This window comes from Prionailurus bengalensis, chromosome C2 (genome assembly GCF_016509475.1).
Source record: "Prionailurus bengalensis isolate Pbe53 chromosome C2, Fcat_Pben_1.1_paternal_pri, whole genome shotgun sequence".
Classification (NCBI taxonomy): Eukaryota; Metazoa; Chordata; class Mammalia; order Carnivora; family Felidae; genus Prionailurus; species Prionailurus bengalensis.
This window is the reverse complement of record NC_057350.1, coordinates 116197558-116222221: the sequence shown is the minus strand read 5'-3', so window position 1 is coordinate 116222221 and position 24664 is coordinate 116197558. Positions and strand designations below refer to the sequence as shown.

General features: G+C 37.0%; 1 protein-coding gene across 1 annotated transcript in view; it reads left to right on the top strand.

Moving 5' to 3' along the window:
- The first annotated feature begins 566 nt into the window (after positions 1 to 566).
- Positions 567 to 24664, top strand: part of CPB1 (carboxypeptidase B1) — a 55944-nt gene continuing 31846 nt past the window's right edge. The window contains exons 1-3 of the mRNA XM_043595188.1: positions 567 to 640; positions 23010 to 23250; positions 23363 to 23438. Of these exons, the coding sequence (XP_043451123.1) occupies positions 23141 to 23250; positions 23363 to 23438 (186 nt within the window). The 5' untranslated portion in view covers positions 567 to 640; positions 23010 to 23140. The remainder of the gene's footprint in view (positions 641 to 23009; positions 23251 to 23362; positions 23439 to 24664) is intronic.

Genomic DNA, 24664 nt, shown 5'->3' with positions numbered 1-24664 from the left:
CTGCCTTTTGCACAGTGAAGGGTGCAATAATGGCTATTTCTCATAGAAAACAGAGTAAAAGTATACAAATCAAATCTCTAGACTTTGTTTATCTCCGATACTATTTCCAGTGCAATATGGTTCATGAATACATCTGATCATAAGAACTTGGCAGCTCTTGGGAGTTAATGTTGCTTAACCTGAAGTAGAATGGATGTCAAGGCAGGGCCTAGGACTACTCAGCAGACTTGGACCTTCAAGAAATTTCTTTCAGTCACACAAACCTCAAAGCAGTCTTAGCATGGCTAAGACTTTTTACTCCTGCCTTCAGCAGCAAGCCACAGACTTCTCACTGTGGGATGTGGGAATTTGGTTTGTTTTCCCTTAGCCCTGTGACTATGACTTTCCTAGTGAGTAAGTTCACTGCCTCTCTGCTAAGTTCCCCAATTGGTCTCCACAGAACAGATTTGGCACCCAAGGCAACACAGTTAGGCAGACCACAAAGTCTCCAGAATGAGGAAATGTTGGAAGCAGATAATATATTCAGCTGAGCATTCTTCCTGGCAGTGTGAGCGAGAGCCTGATTTGGATCTTAAAAGCTTGGTGGCAACAACAAATGAGCATTGGCCTGGAAAATCTGCTTTCTCTTAGGCAAGACAAGGTAGGTAATATGAAAATAAGTTTAACATATTTGCAGAATCTATCTGCATTTTAAGGGGGGGTGGTGATACTACCATATAGGCTACTTTCATGGCATCATTCAGCTCTGCATCCCTTGTGTGTAATCCAAAGCTCTTTGCATCTCTGACTGTTTCCCAGTACCTGAGGGTCAAGCATCCCACTGACAGCTTAGAAATAGAAGCCAAAAAGATTTGGAGCTGGTGTGGGTGACTGTTGAGCACAGATGGCCAGTTATCAATATAATCTGTGTATCTGGGAGGCAAGTGCTGTAAGGAGGCAGCTGCTAAACCAAATCAATCAAACCATAGTTCTTAAGAAGAGAGAGTATGTGTATTGGAAAAGGACAGAAGTTATGGATGCATGCAACTGTACAAGGCTATGATCTATGGTTAAAAATCAGGATTATATGCACTAATTAATTGAGGGTTTCCCAAAGGGCAACCCTATCTTATGGAGGGTCAGAGCAATAATCCATTTCCAGGGCAGAGGCTGGGGGAATGTTGTGGGGAGTCATTTTGCAAGTTTAGCTTCAACTGTCTCAATCCATCGTTTTCCTGGTATGCCAGGGTATGTTACATCACTATTGATGCTCTGTGCTTTGGGATAAGACAGCAGGTCCAGGTTTAAAAGAAGATATTGACCTGCCATTTTCCAAAGGAAGGTGAGCATGGAATGCTTTTACTCCATTTATTGATCACTTAGCTCTGTGGATTAATCTGTACAGCTGGATAAATTCTGAATTTTCAATCTATGGTGTAACCCATAATGTTAGTAGTGGAAAATGAGCCAACATTACTTTGTTCTGGCTATGTGAACAGCACTGAACTCTAATTGTGTTGCTCTATCTAAGCCCCAGAATGGAAACTGCCAAGATCAATTCATTTTGATAAATCAACTGTTTCTGATGGCCATCTACACTGAACTACAGCTGCTGTGGGTTTTTTTCCCCCTAACAAAATGATTATGAAGCAAGCATGTTCCAACTATTCCTCACATTGTTTTACTGAACTAATGAATTGCTCTGGGAAGCCTCTTATGAAGACTTTTGATCAATTATTGCATACAAACTGGTTAAAAGAAAATACATCATAATTAGGCTAACAAATCTGCTGTGATGCTGCCTCTCCTGATGAATGAAATCCTTGGAGATGGGGAAGGGGAGACACAGAGGGGCATTTGAAGTTCTCTATTTATTGATTTTCATACTTTATAATATGATGGATTAACCAACACTGGCTCACAACTGCTCTTTGTCCAGAGTTTAAATGAAGAAAAAAAAAATACCTTTTGGTTCCTTTAAAAAAAATTTTCTCCTAGATGTGTGAGAGGAATAAGCATATGGTCTCCAGCAATACTACTGAGAACATTCACGTAGATCAAAATGAGGAAATGCATTTCAGCTGTCACTACCGTGTCATTACAGCCCCTCTTCAACTGCATTTATGTTGCCAACAAGAATCCTCACCAGATCAAAATGATTGGAATCAGGCCCAAGACAGCTGTGGCCTAGATAAAGCAAACCAAATGATTTTCAGTCTCCTAGATACCAAGAAACAAGATATGTCATCGATGGCCAGTTAGTGATCTTGTTCTACACTTCAGTACTGCTCTTCTGAGCATGACACTTTCAGTACAGTCCTTGGACTATCGTTATTGGTTATGGTTTAAGGGGAAAAAAAATTCCATTTTATTTAAAGCCTTTCACTGGCAAAGTTGGGGACTCAGACACCAAGTGGCACAGAGAAAAATTCAGGAGCCCATAAAAGGACCCAACGATCTAATCAACTAGAATGTCCTTTTCTGTAATAATTTCATTGTTCAAAAATTGAGGAGACATTGGCTGCAAACATTTTCTAGACTAGAGACGACTAAGTGACATCTGGAGTGTGACTCTGGATTAAAATTCAACCTTACATATTACATAAAAGGGGGGGGGACTACATGAAGAGAAAGTCACCAGTCAAACCTCTCACAAAAAGTTTTGTGCATTAATAAGAAATTACCCCTTTTGTAACTACCTATGTTTACGGAGACTGGTAGCATTACGCTCTATGAGATATACAGATTACATGGATAACCGGCCATCTGTCCTCAGCAGTCACCCACACGAGCACCATGTCTGCTATAATTGAGTTGAGATGTCTTCAGACGACCAGAGTCTTAAAAGAGTGAAATCACTCTTTAGTAATTTAGATCAGTGTTCCCCAACCTTTCTTATGTCATAGTATACATAAAGTTAATGTTTGTACAGACAAGGCTGTTTGAGGCCCTGCCACCCTGGAGACTGAGAGCATAAACATCCCAGGCACGCTATGAACTATTCACGTGTGAAGTTTTCCTGTACAGCAGAGATTGTTAACCTTTTTTGGGCCATAGACCCTTTTAGTATCCAGTGATGTCTATAGACTCAGAATAATACTTTTAAGTACATAAAATAAAATCGAAAATGATTGAAAAGGAAACTGATTATATTGAAATACAGTTATAAAATATTTAAAAACCTAATGTATGATATAGTATATGTGCTTTTTATTAAAGCATTAAAAAAAGAAGATCTAGGCAATTCTAGTAAATACTGTAATTTCAAAGTAGTTGAGAATGTAAGTAGTATTTCAAGATATCTATAATAATTCCATTGTGATATGAAAATATTTGTTATTTCTATTAAAGAAATAACATGTTGCTAAAACTACAATGATTTCTGGCATATAGTCACAGTTGAGGAAAATGCCAAATTTCAGTGGGAAGTGAGAGAAAACGAGGATGAAATTTTTTCAAATCCCAACTCATGAACCCCTTGAAATTTCTCCATGGTTCCGAGGTTGAGAATCCTCATTTAGAAGAAGAAAGGTACAAAAAAATGAATCTTCTCTGTTTCTTTCTATTCCTTTCTCCAGACTTATTCTGAATCTCTTAATCCCCTTCTCTGTCCCCTTTTCCTACAGTTTCTATTTTTTCTTAGCTTGTCTTTCCTTACTATCTCCTCCCATTCTCTTCCTGCACTTCACTTTCTTTTCTCACTTTCCATAATCCACTCTCGGTACACTCAGCATATGATCAGACTCCCAGGAAAAGGCTCTTGAATTGCTCTGCTCATAGCAAACAGTGGAAGTTTGGGCAAAGAGGGAAATGCACCATGACCTGCAGCCAAAGTAGGAGATGGATACAGCTTGCTCCAGGCCAGGCCTCCTCGTCATAAGTGAAAGAAAGAAAGCAGCACACAGTTCAGAACAAAATCAGCAATCGTTTGCTCACTTTGCTCAGTATACAACCAGCAAAGTTATCCAATCTCCAAAGTAGACTATTTACAGGCATAAGTTTTATCACTTAAATATCAAGTTCTTCCTATGAAAACTGAGGTTGCATTAGTTAGTTAATCCCATGTCATTATAGAAAGTGGTATTAGCAAACCTAAAAACATTTCTGGACAGTCAAAAAGACTGTAAGGAAGCTCAAACACTTAAAACTATCATCCATATACCTCAAATACACAACCATACACTGGCACTCAAAAATGTAATCATATTTCACATACATACTTGCCACCCTCCTCCTCAAATAATATTCTAGAAGCATCTTATATGACTATTCTCTTAGAGGCCACTGAATTATCTGGTCGGTGTTCTGGACCACTGCTGAGTAATCTAGAAAACCATTAAGTCCTCCAATAAGTAGCTAAATTAAAATACTGAATAAACACGGAAACAATAGGAAAACAAGAGACTCATAAATGAAATTTATTTTTAAATTGTACTGAATAGAGTTACCAATGAGGCAAAGGAATTCATTAAATGTTAAATATTTCACTTCAATAAAGCACGTGTAACATTTCCTGTAATTTTGTATAAGACCATCTGAACTAATTTTGCAACAAAAAAATCAGCCACCTGGGTAGAAAACTGAAAAAATAACAATAATTTATAGGAATGCCAATTGGGAAAAAGCACGTAATACTATGCCGTCTAGCCAAAAAAAAAAAAAAAAAGAGAGAGAGAGAGAACTATTCCAATTACTTCAGTGTTCTGACATGAAGCATTCTGCATTATTTTGTTCATAATTCCCCATGAAGAAGAGCCAATCAATCAGGAGGCAGGTAGAAAGAAGCATCTGTGTCAAAGTCACACCTAATTTTGCACACTTCTTTCTCATATGACTCATCCCTTCCCAGACAACATAAAGTCTCCCTGCTTGTCATTTCAAGTTCAAATAAACATGATGTCTCTGATTCAAATCTTGGCTCTCCTGACCAATTGTGTGACCTTAAGCAGTTACTTTTCCTAAGCCCCAGTTTCTTCAAATATAGAGTAATTCAAAGAGCAATTATGAAAATCAATATAAGCAATCCACATTAAGTTGTTAGTACTGAGCCTGGCATAGAAGAAATTCTCAATAAATAATATGATGAGAGTTTGTATCTGACCCACTCAACTGACAAGATCATATTTTCAAACTATGAAAAGGAAGCAGAGCTGAATTTGATATAATATGGAATGCTGTTTACCTGTATCGAAATCTATTTTGTTCTCCTTATACTTAGTGAAATACATACCAATGGTGTGCCAATGCTGTGCTATTTTTCATACATCAAAGTTAGCAGAAGTATGATTTTAACTTCAAGTGTAAGCAGCTCTTATTGTGCCTAGGACTGTAGCATCTGCCTTGATACACAGAAAGAAAAATCACATCCACGTAGAGGGAAAACAGCTATAGCATTGTTTCTATTAGAGAATAAGTTAAATTTTGTAATTTCTGTAATTTGAAATCCTAAGCATATTGGCTTAGCTTGAGGATTTCCAAAACAATATTTTTTAAAGTAATAGTAATCTTTAAAACTGCAAAAATGTTTAAATTCCCATCTCCTTTATTTAGCCCATTCAAATATGATATCTATAAAAGCTTTGTGTTGTGGTAATAATCCCTTACTATTTCCTCTCTCTCCTTGGTCTTTTCATTTATTCATTTCCCATTAATCGTAACATTGAAATAAAAAGAGAATGAATTTTTTAAAGTCACTTTCCATTCTGGAGCTTTGTTAATTTCTTCTAAGTGCACTTTAGTGCTGTTTAATTTGTATCTAGGGGTAGCACACTATGACTGCACTATTTGCTTATTCCTCCAGACAGAAGCAATTAGTTGGGCTAGCCAAATCCTCCACCTGGCCACCATCAGCATATGCACAGCACCAGGAGAAAACAGGAGGCTGAGTGTTCCTTAGGGACTGTTTCCTTTGGTATTCAAAACCCCCACTTTCTCCAATGGGCCTGTGGTTGTAGAGGCGTATTTATGGAGCTCCGATCTCTCTGATCCTATTCCCAGAAGACGATGAACATAGCTGTATCTCTATTCTAATATTTCAGTACCAAATGCAATTTTTTTTCTATTTAAAAGCTATACTGACAAATAAGGAATCTTTAAAGCGCAATTACTAGTTTGGCACTGGTTGATATTTCTGGTGGGTGGGTGTGTGTGTGTGTGTGTGTGTGTGTGTGTGTGTGTGTTGCTAATACCACCAAGCAATTTTCTGTGACACCAGCTGGGTGTCCTACAATTTAACTCAATTCTGACACTATCTACTTGGAGATAACATCAGATCCCACTGTGGTCCTAGGGGGCTAGAACCAAGGCTAGGTTAGGGGCTCAGCCCCACAAGATTGCCCCACACCAATTCTAAGTCCAGGCTCTCACCTGTGCTTCTGGCCAACTGGCTATAGACCAGAGGTTCCTATGCCCCTCTCCTTGGGCTCCATTAATTTGCTAAAATTGCTCACAGGACTCAGAGAAACACTGTACATACTAGATTACTGGTTTGTTATAAAAGGATATAACTCAGGAACAGCCAGATGGAAGACATACATAGGGCAAGGTATGTGGGAAAGGGATCAGAACTTCCAAGCTCTCTGGTCAGGCCATTCTCCCTGAATCTCCACATGTGCTCCAAACCTCAACCCTTTGGGGTTTTATGAAGGCTTCATTATAAAGGCACAACTGATTAAATCTTTGTCCATTGGAGACTGATTCAACCTCCAGCCTCTCTTCCCTCCAAAAAAGGTCAGGGAGATGGGACTGAAAGTTCCAATCCTCTAGTGAACCCCCTGGCAACCAGCCCCCATCCTTAGGTGCATTCCAAAAGCCACCTCATTAACTTAAATTCAGATTGAAAGGGGCTTGTTTTGAGTATCAAGACATATTTATCACCCTTATCTTAGGCAATTCCAACGGTTTAGGAGTTCTGTGCCAGGAACAGGGACAAAGACCAAATATATATTTCTTATTATAAATCACAGTATCACATTACTGGAACTTGATGTTTGTTAATGTTATATAAGAAAAATCTAGAAAAAAAAAGTAAGCTGCTAAATACCAATCATGGCTCAACCATGATTATGTATGTCAACACTTTGGAAAATACATATATTGTACTATGGTAAGACTGTTTTTGCAAGGTCACTGGACAACTCCATACCCCTTTGAATTAGAATTTGTAAGTCTGAAGTATAACTTGATAAATACCTATGTTGAAAATGGCTTTTCTCTTAGATGATAGGATCATTAGTTTCTAGACTTTCTTCTCAATACTTAAACTAGCATTTTCTCTAATTTATAAGAAATTTCATTCCATACTTGTCATGTGATGAGTGCTCATTGTGATTCAGGAAAGTCTGAATTTAAAAATTAAATCATGCCTCATCTGGGAATCTGGTACCCAAGCAAGTAGCCATTTTTAACTAAGTAATTATCATATCCCATTCAACTAAAGCAAACATTAAGCATCTTGTACTATATCAATAGTGTGAGAAAATGTGCAAGAATTTTAAATGTGTAGGGCACAGCACATACTTTTTATTCCATATAAAGTGCTTATAATTAATCTAATATTTTTATTTTGAACAATATTTACACCTTTCTACTTGGGTTTTAACAAGAGACATAGCGTTCAAAAGAGCTCCTCTTGGAGGTCTTGGAACTTTCACCTTAGAGAATGATTCTTCTAGTTCTTGGTCATTTTTTTCCTAGTTTTAGAAGCTGCTAAATACCAAACCCACAGGTGATTCAGGAAAAATACCCAGCAACTTATTCCAACAAACAAGCAAAGGGAAGTCCCAAAGATCTTTAAATCAATTAACCAAAAGTTGCCATTTCTTCTCCTAAAGCAAATTAAGTTTTTTTTTAATTAGTTGTGAAAATCATCTGCTAAATAGCTTCTTTCTTTACCATGTACAATATAAACCTGTTCACATTTGTCATCTAGGTGCCTAGCTCAGTGCCCAGAACATGGTAAATGCTACATAAATATCTTTGGAAATAAGAAAAGGCTAGTTGAGTGATGAATGAATGAATGAATGAATGAATGAATGAATACCATATCCTAAATCTTAAATCACTCACTACCTATTTAGTAGAAATGTCCTGAGAAGTATTGTTGTTCTTAATGTTATTTTAACATTTGTCATCCTAACATTTTCCCTATTCATACTGTCAAAAATGTGCAAATGTGGAATTATGCTCTACATTGCTCTGCAGTGTATGAAGTCAGGAAACAGAGCAAATCAAGATGGGGAAAATTTTCCAATCTCTTAACTTCTCTGGTAAATTAATAAACTACCCTGAATGTTGTTCTGAATTTAGAAAGGTTTTAAAAACAGATTACTTTTTTCTTCTCAGCCCCTTTAAGAATCAACCTACATCCCAGTTTTCAAATGTGAAATGCCCTTCAACCATAAAAGGACAAAAAGAGAAGGGATGAAATGATACACTCAAGGACACAGTTTTAAAGAATTAGATTGCTACATCACCTCACAGCAGACAGTCTGGAAATGACAATTGCTAGGCTTTTTGATGGTATTAGCAGAGTAGTAAATATAATGTATATGTCATTTTTATTCCAGACAGGAAGACTGGAGGTAGTTACCAGTGAATGACAGTAAATTGTACCAGATGCCAAGTAAATTTTAACAGCCTTTTAGCTGCACTTCTCATATTCACATACTCATTAGTATTTTAATTTTTAGGTATATAACTCAAGGTCTCAATACAACCCCATGTAAAAAGAAATTTTCAAAGATGTCTATAGAATAACATCCCGCTCTTGAGACAAAAATCCATAGTTTGATCAAGAAATTATTGTGTTGGTACCCAAGAGAAATGAAAACACATATCCACATAAAGAATTAAATATGAATGTTCTTAGCAGCATTACTCATAATTACCAAAAAGTAGAAACAATCCAACTGCCCATTAACTAGTGAAGGTATAAACAACATGTGGCCCATCCAGACAATAAAATATTACTGAGGAATAAAAAGATATGAACTAGTCATAGATGATACATTATAGATGAACCTCAAAATCATTATGCTAAATGAAATAAGCCAGGTGCAAAAGACTCATATTCTATTATTCCACTTATTTGAAATATCTAGAGAATAAAAACCTAAGAGATAGAAAGCAGATCAGTGACTACCTGGAACTAGGGGTGGGAGCAAGGATTGCCTGCAAAGGAACCTAAGGATCTATCTAGGGTAACAGAAAGGTTCTAAAATTGAATTCTGGTTACAGTTACACAACTTTGTAAATTTACTTCCACATCAATCCTTAGTTTACATGACCTCTCAGCAGTTTAGGTCTTAGGATTGATGCTATAATGCATTGAGATTTGGGGAGTTATTGGAATGGGTGAATAGATTTTGCACATTCACCTCTCCAAAGTCCCCATCAATTCCAACTGCCTACTGCACATTTCTACTTGGATAACACATTGGCATTTACATTCATAATGTATTTCATCACATCTAAATCACCATCATTTATAAAATAAACCATTATTTTCTATACAAGAAAAAAGTCACCAATTTGATGACATTCTATTCATTGTAAGAACCCCAGTTAACTGAGACATATGAAAAGGTGGGAGGGGCGGGGGGCGAGGCGCTGGTTTGCAGGGAACACTGTGTCCTGGGTTCAATGAACTCTAGTAAGGAGGTAAAGGATTGTTTCAGCTGGAATTCACAAAAGAAGATATTTCAAGCAGTTGGCAGAGCTTGAACAAAGGCACGGATGTTTGGACAACTATGGCATCTGGAATGACGAAAGACAACTTGAAACAGATCTATTATCAAAAAGATATGAACACTTAAGCAGGCTCCCAACAATTATCATAATCTCCTAACCCTGAAATGCACTTCAGCATCCACACTCAAACTCTCACCAAAGCACAGTCTTGTTCTAAATGAAAATGCACCATTCACTTCATTCCTGAAACTACCCTCTTTTAAAATCACCTAGTAAGGAGTTACACATTTTAAGAATTCTGTAACTCAGAAATTAGCAAATTACATTAGCTTTTTAAGATTGTTTCTACTTTTTTAAAAATCCTAAATAAAGAGGGGCACCTGGGTGGCTCAGTCAGTTAAGCATCCAACTCCTCATTTTGGCTCATGACATGATCTCAGGGTTAGTGAATTCGAGCCCCACAATGGGCTCTCTGCTGACAGCACAGAGCCTGCTTGGGATTCTCTCTCTGTCTCTCTCTTTCTCTCTCTGTCCCTCCCCCACTTGTGCGCTTGTGCTCGCTCGCTCTCTTTCTCTCTCTCGTTCTCTCTCTCTCAAAATGAATAAATATAAATTCTAAATAAAGAGTTTTCTTTTAAAAATATGTGTTAAGAATGAAAGAAAAAAAGCACATCAATAAGGAAGATGTCTAGTACTTGCACAGGCAGGCCAAAGTCCAGAATGTGCTACAGTCAATGGGAAAATGTCAAGGATAACAAAAATAATTTACCTGGATCATAAAGTGACAAGAATTAGCAAGAAATGAGTCCCTCTTCCTCACTTCACTTTTGGGAGATAGTATCATCACTAAATAACGAAAGAAAAAAAAAGGAGACATAAATACACAAGGCCTAGTTCCTCCTGTTCTAGTTTGTCTGCACCTGGAAAGCATAGAGGGACTCAAGCTCAGGAACGATGAGGAAAAATAAGAAGCATCCAGCCCATTTACTATGGTCACAGCCTCTATGCTCAGCTGGACTGTGCAGGGAATTCAGTTTCCCTAAGGGCCTGAAAGCCCTTGTATATGTTCACAAGGAACAAATGCATGGAACAGTAAAGAAATCAAATTACTTCTATTCAAGAAAAGCCCCTCCCCGCCCCCCCCCCCCCCACTTCATAACTGCTGCCCTCTTTGTAGGCCACTTGTCACATCTCAGCTTCCACTCCTCAAGCCATGCTTAAAATTTCTTTGGTCCTGGGTAAAGTTGTCCCACTTCATCTCACAAAACTGCAGCTGCCTACGAAGCTGCCAACCTCTCTGTTCTGCACAGTTCCAAAGAATAATCTACTGGAGCAAGCATCGTTTTCATGCTAGCATCATGTAAGTACCTTATTGTCGCTGACACTATCTTGTTATTTAATGCTTTATTGGCTCTTACGTATGCCGACATAGACATCAAAAAGCCAAAACCAATGTCTAATCTAAACCTACTACACATATGCTTTTTTCCTGATTTGCCTCTCCATCTACAGCCTTACTAAAGTTCAAGTAAGCCATAGCTAGATTTGAAAGCCAGCTAATCCCATCAGTGGACCCAACAGGAGAAACTTAGCCCTGAGGCGACATTACCCAATGTCTGAAGACATGTTTGGTTGTCAGAGGCAGTAAGGGAGATTACTACTGGCATCTAATCAGCACTGTCAAGGGAAAGTGCTAAATATCCTACAACGCACAGGACAGGCTGCACAAGAGACAGTTATCCAGCCCAACATGTCAACAGTGGTAATATTGAGAAAACCTACAGTAGTCTACAAAATGTTACCAATTCCATGACTATAAAGTCATTTTTCATTTGACATATATTCTTGGTATACAGAGTTACAGTATCTGCCTTCAAAGATTTAACAATGAATGAGCCAGAATGCCTGTTCTTCATACCTACCATGCATACATTTAACCACGTTCAGAGATCACCAGCCATCAGATAAAATAATGCATGTTAAAAACACACTGACTTTTTTTATTATTCCCAAAACACATGTAAGCTATTAATGTGAATAAATCATTAATAAGTCATTTAATAAATTAATTAAAAAGCAGTCACTAATGGTTCCTATGCATAATTTTCATTTATCTGCATTAAACATGATACCTACATTAAACATGATATCCCCTCACCATAACCAGAAAGAATGTATGGAGTCTCTCTTTTACATCAGGAGATCTGAGCCACAGACCTGACCCTACATGGCTGGAGTATATATTCTGGATCTGCCTGATGCCCATTATGATGCTCCCACACCATGCTACTGGTTTATGTGAACATTTTGTTTGTTGGATAGCATGCTAAGTAGAAATATGAGCAAATGCATGGTTTCGAAAAGGAAAAAAAAAACTAGGAATAAAAAAGAGAAAGATCTTTTTTTTTCCCCCCAATCATCACTGCTTATGCCAGAAATGTTGGGGATGATTATTTCAGCTGTGTCCTTCCTCTGCCTCTGAGGCCCTTCCATTGTCCACAATTTGTGACCTGATCCTATATTTTTGATCAGCTTGTCTGTCAGTTAAAATTTGCCATCAAACAAAACTTTTACCAAATGCTACCCTTATGCCCATTGGACTTAAACCAGCTACTCTTCCCACATTTTATACTCTGAATTAAATTGTGTGTGAAAATTACCTTTTATTGACTTTAGTGAGAGCCTTATACAAACTGAGGGCAGATTTCAACTGCCCACTGCCAAAATAGCCCTCTGTCCCATCTGTTGGATGCACATATCATTAAGACTTTTATTAGCCTCAGAAATAGAGAACTCATTTTATGGTGTTAGCTAAAAATCTACGAAAGTCCTTGAAAAGCAGCTCTTACTGGTCCTGGTAACCACTGAATTTCAGCCAATGCTGCTAGAGAGCCAGACTAGCCATAGACATCAAAAGTTTAAAATGCATGTAAATGATAATACCAAAAGGTAATTTCATTGGCTATAAATTCATACTTTACATTAAAGTGCTCAAAGAAAGTGGAGACTTTTCAAAATTTAAGTTTTTAAGGAGTATTAAGAAAATTTCCTCAGAAACTCTGGAAAAAACATAATGGCTTACAGAAAACACTGTGAAGTGAAGACATGGCATAAGAGTCACCATCAGAAGAAATCAAGAACTTTCTTGGAAATGAAAAAGTTGTAAAAGGCTTAACCATTAGGGGCCCAGGGAGAAGTAATGACCTTTTACCAGAAGAAGAGAATAAAATCATGGAAGCCTAATATGGCTTTTTACAGTTCTGCTTACAATTACGCATTAGACAATTTACCCCTTGTGGATGAGTTCCTAAAGCCTGCTGAGATGTTGCACTTGGAGAAACGAATACATGCTGTTTTTTCTTCTGTTGTGGTTCATTTTTATTAAAACAAGAAACCTACAACAACTAAAAGAATTTTTCACTTTTGCTGAATTTTACTCTTTCCAAGAAGACTGACAGCATGGATGAACATTTGTCCAATATTTGTAGTAAGTCCAACAATAAAAGACAATGGCTTATACATTCATGCCCAGTCAATGTCCTATGGGCTAGAATTCATAAAACAAAGGCAGCAGATGGCATACCTAAATTTAATTTGCTATTTGATTTATCCTTGCGTTACCATTCTGAAATGCAGACACTGAATGTTTTCTAACACCGTTAGAAAACACAAGATCATGCTTTGAGCAAGTTTATCATATAATCTGATGCTGGATCATCAATCCTGAAAATGAAAACTGTAGCCCATCCACAGAGGCACTCTTCTCAGATGAAGAGGGACCTGTCAACAGCCAATATTCCATGTATCGGGGATGGCATTTCATGCAGTTTGTAATCACCACTCATGGCAATAAAGCAATACCAGACACCATCAGAAGGAAGAATGTGCCTTTGATACTGCTGTTCTGATTTGAAATTAGGAAGGATATTGTCATGTGTTTCAGCCTTACCTCCCAATGTTTCCTGAGAAAACTGATGTTTTCTTGGATTGATTAATGGGATTACCTTTCCTTGTGGCTTCTTCTCTTGAACACTTTGCTACCATATTTGACTGCCCATTAGTATAGACACAGATGAATATTCTGGGCTACCACATTCTAAAATGAAAACTTCTTGAGCCTTATGTTACTGCTTCTGGCAGCTGTCAAAATAATTCCTGCTGACATCATGTTTAACAGACTTGCCTCCAAGTCAGATCAATGTTGGGGAACAGCATGCAGTGCTGCAAAATTAGGTCATTAATTGTGAAGCAACTTCAACCCTCCTTGCGTTTGGAGACCAAAACTTCCAAGGTAAAAGGAAACTGAACAATCAAAGATTCTGAATCTTCTTTTAAATCTCAATCAAGGTGTCAATTTAGCTATTTAATTCTCAAAAGTCTTCTGAAGGATCTTATTATTTTAAAGTATGGTGATAAAATAACTAGTTCTTCAAAGGGACTGTAAAACATTCCAGCGTTAAAATATATCCCTCCCAAAGGGTGAACATCCAAGTGCTAACATCCATTGTACTCATCATCTTTTAAGCACTTAAATGTCAACTTTTTCAAATGACTCGAGGAGAATCTGTGGTCAACCTGTTACTCTCAACCATGTCAACCAGACTGGCCATCATAGGTTAGCCTATCAAATGACCTCATAGTAATATAATAAAAAGCACAAGAGTCTCAATGAGTCAGAATCTGAGGACAGAAAAAACAATCTGGTGGTTAGAAGTAAACTGCCAAATGACAGCATCAGCTGTATTATCTGTGCGCCTGGAGGTTGCCCTTCCAAGCTAATTTTAAGAATAAATTGAAATTGAACTGGAGCCATACAAAGTAGAACACAGACCTTTTTGAAGATTCATATCAGGTAAATATTAAACAGGTTGTCAGAAAATATCGACATTTTGTTTTTTGGAATTGATTTTATGCTTTTATTTCTCTACCCATACAGAATTTTAATTAACATTTATTTATTAAAACCTGCCCTTTCCTCAAAAGGTTTTAAGCAATTTGATGTTTTGTTATGGCATTTTAAGAATAAAGATAATTCCCCACTACCTTACAAACTAGCAAAAAACAAACATTTCTCATATTTGAATTAAAGATATAAATGTATGTCTTCTTACAAGTTTGTTTCCAATAAAGTAAAGATGTTAATATGGAAATATAAAATTTAATTTATTCATTTAATAATTCAAAATACCTTGGATTTTTTTCCTAAAATCCATAATCTAACACACAAATCAAGTATCAAAATATTAAGATAGATGGCCTATAAGAATTAACAAAGATAAATGTAGGTACAAAAACAGGTTGATTTATTTGGCACCATTCCAATCTACCTCCCTACTCTTCTGTCCTGATTAATTGCCCTCAGCAAGGAGCTGGAGCCTAGTTATGCTGTTTTCTTAATTCCAGTTGATGGAGTGTTGATACAAGGATAGAAGGAGAACCAACTGCCTTCAAACTAACCCATTCTTCAAGAGTTAATCAATCACAACTTGTCCATTTTAATTACCTCCCAAATTCCAAATAGAGATATGTTTGCAGTTTCCAAATATTTGCTTGATTAAAGATGTTTTCCTTGTTTCAACAAGGAACCTCAAATTGATGAGTCAGGTGGTAAGATTTGTGGGGTGAAGTTGTCCTGTTTATCTTCCAGCTTTCAAAAATACTGGTCTACAATTCAGTAGTAAGCAACATTCCCCCAGAGATATGCAGACCACATCCATTAATGATGATAATCATGTTTAAAAACATATGTATAAACATACATCAACATCAGTAAATGCCAGAGAGAAAAACCAGCCAAGAAAATGTTTACAAGCCTCCTTCTTCACATCCATAAAAAAAAAAACAGCTTATTTGCATATTAAATATAATTACACAAAGCTAACAGGCCATTGGTGCACCTGGATAACATTTTCTGGTTGTTTTTGCCCTCCTTGGAGCAATACCAACAGATTGGGTCATCAATCAGTTACACCCATCAAGTTATAGGGAAATTCTGGCTGCCTCACAAACAACTGGACAATTCAGTTAAGGTAAGGATTTGAGCAGAATTTTGACTGAACTAATCATTTCTTTTGCTAGATGGAAACAAAAAAAAAAAAGCTAACTTTTCAGAAATAATTCTCCATTTAGGAGCTTCGCCTCTATCATCTGAAATCCTATTGTGTTTTTAATATCAGAATCAAAGCACCAAAGTTCTCCTTTCATAGTAAATGGTCTAGCAATTGATGATAGAATATGATGATAATGATGATGATGATGATACAAGATTTACGAACAAATAATTTTTATATAAAATTCCTCTTGTTCTGGGGGCGCCTGGGTGGCTCAGTCAGTTGAGCGTCCGACTTCAGCTCAGGTCATGATCTCGTGGTCCATGAGTTCAAGCCCCACGTCGGGCTCTGTCCTGACAGCTCAGAGCCTGGAGCCTGTTTCAGATTCTGTGCTCCCTCTCTCTCTGACCCTCCCCCGTTCATGCTCTGTCTCTCTCTGTCTCAAAAATAAATAAATGTTTAAAAAATTTTTTAAATAAATAAAAAATTAAATTAAATTAAATTAAATTCCTCTTGTTCAATATCAACAGACACAAATACATGTACAAAATACTTGAACCCGTCCAAGTCATTAGAACTATTTTCTCTGATTAAACAGAAATTACACATTCCCTAATTTATCTCTCTTCCCTTATATCATTTTGTCCTTAACAGTGAAGAAGAGCCCTCACCCACTAGTTCTATGTATCACACAAGTTGAGAGAACAGTTTACCCAGAATCATCCATCTACCCAATTGTTAAATCCACACTCTAAAACAAAGAAGGAAGATGTCAAGAAAACTACTCCTTTAATATTTGTGCCTAACCACTTGCATGCCTGGCACAACAAGGCTTAAAGAGCAGAAATTAAGTCCCTTTCATCTCTGAATGCTCCATAGCACTTAGCCTAGTGACCTTAATGCTGAAGTCACAATAAACTCTTTGTCCTTGAACAAAACAGACTAAGAATCCACAAAACCAAACTCTTTAGTTAATGTGATTCCATTTGTGATCTCAGTCTAAAGTTTCCCAAAATGTGTTCCCAAAATCACTGGTCCTAAGTGATGCTTTTGAAGAAAATGTACCACAACCAAACATACCAGAATGCAGCAAACGTCCTAAGTCTTCCAATTTCAACCAGACTTAACCAACCCAGTGCTCTACTGTGAGATACTTGGGGAAATGCTGTCAGAGCCCCCTTTTTGGTGATTTACCATACACATTAGAGACTCTAAGAACCCTACACTAAAGGAGCTTGTTTCTTTTAGCGTAAAGCAAACACATCTGACCTCAGAACCCCTTCCTATTTAACACCATGGAATATGTTTGGAGAAATGCTTTTCCAGAAACTGAGACCTCATATAGGATGAATTATAACACCATGGGGCAGTTTACACACTCTCCCAAAATCTCACACCGTTACATGAAACACAGACACAAAGGTGCTTTGGGACTTATTAGTCACCAAGCTGTGAATAAAAAATAAGAATTTAAATGTATAAACATGAGATAGGAAGCAGAAATCTCAATATCTACGGGCAAACTATTACAACTAACAAAAAAAAATTTTTCATTACTAACTGGAAATCCTAATTGCCCTCTACTTGCATTCACAAAGCATCAACTCAAATAAATTTTCTAGTATGTTTAAAGTTCCAAGTACAACACCACAAGTCATCCACAAATGATTATGCCCTCCTTTAGTGTATATCTGTAATTCTTTTTAACTGTACAGATCTGAACTGCTTCTCTAAGTTTGTAGAAATACTCTAGCTAAAGAGCCATACAAGGCTCCACTATGAAAGTTAAAATTCAGAATCCCACTTTCCCAGCCTCTCTTGAAACTGGGACTCTGGCCTAAGATCTTGACTTTGACTTGGGAACTGGTGACAGATACAAGTGAGGACTGCTCAAGATTCATCCTGGGAAGGGTGGCAATAGCAGCAGTAATAGCTGTATTAGAAATTTTGCATGGGGTGTATGCCAAGGTTCTAGGAGTGGTCAAATGACTTAGGCCTGGCCAATCAGCACATCCCATCATCCTGACCACAGAATTGCTTCAAATATAGGCAGATGCATGTGCCAAGTAAGTCCACTAAGATTCAGTCTGAAAATCTGGGTTAGATTTTTGAGAAGAAACTACCTTTCCAATAGAACTGCCAATTCAGTAGGATGTGAAACTGAACCTAACAGCGGCCTATTATCACATGGCAGAATTCACCAAAAAGAGAGACGTGTAAGTCATCAACTGAACTTGTGAAGCCAGCACTATTGCTAAACACTTCACTTGCATGAATGAGTTTTCTCTTGCATTTAGCTAGTTTATTGTTTAGACCAGGGTTGTTATGCATGATAGAATTCCCATAGATTCCCTCCTTGCAGGCCATGATAGAGTTTGTTCAGTAGTTATCTGTTGTCACTGTATTATTGCCTCAGGTGAAGCGAAACAGTCAATACTGAAATTGAAGAAGAAAGCCACCTGGCTTTCTAAAGCAGACATTGATGGCTTATGGAATTTTTTCAGCTGGTTAGGTCTCATACCCTGGGGAGGAATGGCTGAGGTCAATGTTACAGATTGGTTTCATCATGCTGCTTAGAGTCCTGTGGATATTAACCTTAATTAAATGCCACATTAGATAAATTGAATGGATTTGGTCCTAGCCCCTGTCAGTCAGATTGATCAGAGTGACCAACAGAGTAGCATACTCATGAGGAAATTCACCAGAAATCAAGAGGGTATAGAAAAGGGTAGGTATTGAGAGACAATTCTCCATGGATCCCTCTGTTTCTATACACCCCAGGACAGCTCTTATTCTGGACTATCTTTTCAAAGATGTTTAAATAGCAAACAGCTTGGAAGACAGAAGTGACATCTCCCTTTGTGGCAAAGGAAAGTTCTGTTTGCCCTCCAGGATAATAAAGCAAACGTCAAAGGCAAAAGCAGATTTGCTAGCAGGCCCCTCATGAGGTTGAGAGTTTCCTAAACTCAATATTCCTCAACTGTGACACAAACCTCTGTACCCAGCATCCAACTGGGACACCTTCACATTTCCCTATGGGACTGGAAAATTAAAAGACCGATACAACCATAAAGTCTATGCCGTCTGCTATGTCATGCATAATAATGCCCTTTGATTCTGACCTAGGAATTTCATGTCTTCTGCCAGCCTCTATGAAACTGTGGAAGGACAGCTTATCATCTTATAAGTAGGATAAAATTTCAGACCCTTCCCTTTTTTGACAAAGACCCAGATTAATATACAGAGATAGCATGCATATAAGTTCAAAGTCTAAATATTGTAATTATATCAGTTCTCCCCAAATTGATCTATAGATTCAATGTAATCCCAATCAAAATCCCAGCAAGATTTTTCATAGAAATTGACAAGTTGGTACCAAAATATAAATGGAAATGTGAAGTATTTGGAATCAAACTTAGAAAAGAATAAAATTGGAGGACTTATTTCATGTTAAGACTTACTATAAAGTATAATAATCAAGACATTGTAATAGTGGTATAAAACTAGACAAGATCAATGGAATATAATAGAAAGTCCAAAATTACACTCCACATATATGGTCAAATGAATTTTGACAGAGAAACCAAAATAATTAAATGGGGAAAGAAGTCTTCTTAACATACAGTAATAGATATACTGGAGATCCATATTTTAAGTTTGTTGATCCATACTTCACACCATAAAACCCAAATGACAAAGCTCTTTTAAGAAACAGGCAAATATGTTTGAGACCTTGGGATAGGCAAAGATTTGTTGGAAAGAATGTAAAAGGCATGAACTTTAAAAGGAAAACGTATATAAACTGAAGCTTCATCAAAATTTAAAACTTCTGCTCATAAAAAGATAAAACTGAGAAAATGAAAATGAAAGCCACCTACTGAGAAGAAATACTTGTCATACATATTTCTAACAAAGGACTTCTATGCAGAATATATAAAGAACCGCGACAAAGCAATAATAAAAAGCCAAATAACCAAATTTTTTCAAAAAGGCAACTGACCTCAATAGATGCTTGACAACAAAGAATTATAAATGGTCAATACATATATGAAAAGATATGCAACATCATAAGTTTCAGGGAAATAAATACAAATTAAAAGCACAATTAGATACCAGTGCACACTCACTCGAGCAACTGGATACTGGTACAAGCTTAAAATGGTACAACTACTGTGGGAAAAAGTTTGGCAGAATCTTAGGTTAAACCTTCACCTACATTATTATTTAGCAACTCCACTCTTAGATATTTACCTCCCCCAAGGTGAAAACCTATGTCAACAAAAAGGTCTGTACAAAAATTTTTACGACAGCTCTATTCATAATAACACAAAATTGGAAACAACACAAGTATCCATCAACAAGAAAATGAATAAACAAATTGTCGTATATTCACACAATGAAATATTACTTGTTATTAAAGAATAACAAGCTAATAATGCAAACAAAAATACTAATATATCTCAAAAACATTATCTTCAATGAAAGAAGCCAGACACAAAAGAATATTTATGGTATGATCTCATTTATATGAAGTTTTAGTACAGGCAAAACCAATGTATGAAGCTAAAAATCCAAATAGTGGTTGCCTGAGGGGAATACAGAAATACTAGAAAGTTCTCAAAAGAACTTCTTAGTTATTTTGAGAGTTCTGATGAAAATGCTCTAAACTTTGATTGAGATGTTTGTTACATGAGTATATATACATTTGTCAAAACTTATCAAACGTTACACTTATATCTATATAATTTATTACATATAATTCTCAATTCAAAATGAAGAATATACTACAAAAAATTATAAAATATATTTTTTAATTTAAATTCAATTTAGTTAACATACAGTGTAGCACTGGTTTCAGGAGTAGAACCCAATGATTCATCACTTACATAAAACACCGAGCACTCAGCCCAAGTGCCCTCCTTAATGCCCATCACCCTTTTAACCCATTCCCCCCCACAACATCCACTTTCCCTCCAGCAACCCTCCATTTGCTTTCTGTATTTAGGGGTCTCTTGGGGCACCTGAATGACTCAGTCTGTTAAGTGTCTGACCTCGGCTCAGGTTATGATCTCACAATTTGTGTGTTTGAGCCACACATTGGGATCTCTCTGCCCTCAGCATAGAGCCTGCTTCAGATCCTCTGTCCCCCTCTGTCTCTGCCCCTCCCCCACTTGGGCTCTCTCTCTGCCTCTCTCAAAATAAATAAATAAACTTAAAAAAAAATGAGCCTCTTATGGGTTGCCTTCCTTTCCATTTTTATCTTATTTTTCCTTCCCTTCCCTTATGTTTATCTACTGTGTTTCTTAAATTCCACACAAGTGAAATCCTATGATATCTGTCTTTCTCTGACTTATTTCACTAAGCATAATACACTCCAGCTCCATCCACATTGTTGCAAATGGAAATATTTCATTCTTTTTGATCACTGAGTAATAGTCTGGTGTGTGTGTGTGTGTGTGTGTGTGTGTGTGTGTGTGTGTCTTTTTTATCCATTCATCAGTTGATGGACATATGGGTTCTTTCCATAAGTTGACTACTGTTGATAGCACTGCTATAAACATTAGGGTGCATGTTCCCCCCCACTTAAAATAAGCATTTTTGTATCATTTGGATAAATACCCACTAGTAGTACAATTGCTGAGTTATAGGGCAGTTCTATTTTTCATTTTTTGAGGAATCTCCATACTGTTTTCCAGAGTGGCTACACCAGTTTGCATTCCCACAAGCAGCCCAAAAGGATCCCCCTTTCTCCATATCCTCGCCAACATCTATTGTTTCCTGAGTTATTCATTTTAGCCATTCTGACAGGTGGCAGGTGGCACCTCATTGTAGTTTTGATTTGTATTTCTCTGATGATGGGTAATGTTGAGCATCTTTGCATGTGTCCATTAGCCATCTGGATGTCTTCTTTGGAAAAGTGTCTATTCATGTCTTCTGCCCACTTATTTATTGGGTTATTTATTTTTTGTTTGTTTGGTTTGGAAAGTTCTATATAGATTTTGGATACTAACCCTTTATCCAATATGTCATTTGCAAATATCTTCTCCCATTCCATCAGTTGTCCTTTCGTTTTGTTGATTGTTTCCTTTGCTGTGCAGACGCTTTTTATCTTGCTGAGGTCCCAATAGTTCATTTTTGTTTGTATTTCTCTTGCCTCCAGAGATGTTGCGTAAGAAGTTGCTGTGGCCGAGGGCAAAGTAGTTGCTGCCCATTTCTCCTCTAAGATTTTGATGGCTTCCTGTCTCATATTCAGGTCTTTCATCCATTTTGAATTCATTTTTGTGTATGGTGTATGAAAGTGGTCCAGTTTCATTCTTCTGCATGTACCTGTCCAGTTTTCCCAACACCATTTGCTGAAGAGACTTTTTCCCATTGGATACTCTTTCCTACTTTGTCTAAGTTTAGTTGCACATACATCTTTGGGTCCATTTCTGGGTTCTTTACTCTGTTCCATTGATCCATGTGTCTGTTTTTGTGCCAGCACCTATGTCTTGTTATTACAGCTTTGTAATACAGCTTGAAGTACGGAATTGTGATACCTCCAGCTTTGGTTTCTTTTTCAGGATTGCTTTGGCTATTTGGGGTTTTTTTTCTGGTTCCATACAAATTTTAGGATTGTTTGTTCTAGCTCTGTGAAGAATGTTTTTGTTATTCTGATAGGGATTGCACTGAATGTGTAGATTTCTTTGGGTAGTATCAACACATAAATAATATTTGTTCTTCCAATCCATGATCATGGCTGTTTCTCCATTTCTTTGTGTCTTCTTCATTTTTTTTCATAAGCTTTCTATAGTTTTCAGTGTATTGATTTTTTACCTCTTTGGTTAGGTTTGTCCCTAGGTATCTTATAGGCTTTGCTGTAATTGTAAGTGGAATAAATTCCTTGATTTCTCTTTCTGCTGCTTCATTATTAGTGTATAGAAATGCAACTGATTTCTATACGTTGAATTGATATCCTGCAACTTTGCTGAATTCATGTATATCAGTTCTAACAGGTTTTTTGGTGGAGTTTTTCAGGTTTTCCACACATTCATGTCATCTGTGAAGAGTGAAAGTTTGACTTCTTACATGACAGGGATGTCCACTCTCACCACTGTCGTTCAACATAGTACTAGAAGTCCTAGCCTCAGCAATCAGACAACAAAAGAAATAAAAGGCATACAAATTGACAACGAAGAATTTAAATTATAAAACAGATTTTATTTAAAACTCATTTACCTCCAAACTATTCAAGGCCTAACATCCAAATTAAATAGGTTGAACTTGAGATTATTTGCTCTGTATCCACAGGTGTTGAGAGAGATATCCTCTCAGACTTTACACACCTACCAAGGCAACAATGCCAGGAAAACCAATAATCAAGATTTGATAGTGCCTATCTGCAATCAGAAGAAGAACACAAACAATACCTTGGACTATAAATGCAGGTGAAACACACCCAAAGGACCAAGTCAGTCACAATGTTGGTGCTCTTACTTCTTGTGACCGTGGCCCTAGCATCTGCTCACCATTCTGGTGAGCACTTTGAAGGGTAAGTAAGCAACTCCTTATATGAGCAAGTCCTCTTCCTTGCTATCCCCCAAATTTGAATGCATTACCAAATTTTACATTTTCTCTTCTTCTTCTGCTACCTCGCCATTCAGTGAGAAGGTGTTCCGTGTCAATGTTGAAGATGAAAATCACATCAGCTTACTCCATGAGTTGGCCAGCACCACCCAGGTAAATAATGACCCAATACTATAGGTTTGCTTCACAATTACTTTAAAATCTTAGACTGCACTGTGATTCCATCAAAGGAAGAATGACTGAAATATTAACTATAGTAAGAAATAACCTGAAAAACATTTAATGCCACAATACCTTTTTTTTTCCCCTGCCTAAATTAGATTGCCATAGCCCTATAGTATTATAAATCCATGGTAACTTTTGAAGGAGCTGACAGGACATGACAACTGGATGAGTTGGAACAGTCACAAAGGTCACAGAACATCTAATGTACAGTCACTTCCCTTCTAAGGCAAAAGTGAAAAATGATCAACTTGGATATTACTGAAAAACTGGGCTTCTGTCCAACTTGAAATTCATTTCCACATCCCATGTATCATCTGTTCCCTTTGATTTTCTTTCATTCCAAATCAAACAGCTTGAGTTTTCATGACCTTGCTTCAGGTCCTCTTAATGATATGACATGAAGGAGTTGGGGGCAAAGAAGGTAAAAAGCCATGAATGATTTCCATACTTTTCTTTTACTTTCAAGAAACCAAAATCTCTATGCTACTTAAAGTAAATCCACTGAATATAGGATAAGAACTGATATTTTTAATTATATATGTAGTGTAGCAGGAAGCTATTGTTGACCACAAATAGTTCACTTGGGCCAAAGTTGTTTCTTCATGAAATATAAACCAAAATAATTTGCTAGACCCCTAAATACCTATCTATCTATCTATCTTTTTATAGGGTGTTTTTTTTCTTTTGGCTTTAAAGGTATGGACCAAAAAAAAAAAAAAGAAGAAGAAGAAGAAGGTACAGTGTCATAATCTGAAATAGATTCAAAAGTTTAGAATTGAAAGAAAATAAGTAGTCATGTATTCCGGCCTTCCACTCAAACTGGAATTTCCTCCATAGAAATACCACCTCTGGTTGCTAGCCTTAATAAAAACTGTTTGAGAACTTTTAAGGATGGAAGGAATGCTGCTTTTCAGAGTAGCCCATTTGCCTCACAAGTCAACTGTTACATGAAGCTAAAAGCTACCTTCTCTAACTTTGGCCCATTGTACTTAGTTGAGCCAAATATTGTCTTACCTCTAAGATTTACCTTTTCCAGGCCTTCTATCATTTCTCTTAGCACTGGTTTACACTGATCATTCCTGGTCACCTTTGGATATAGCTCAATCTGTCTGTATTTCTTTTTTAAAATGTAGCTTTCAGAATTGGCACTAGAC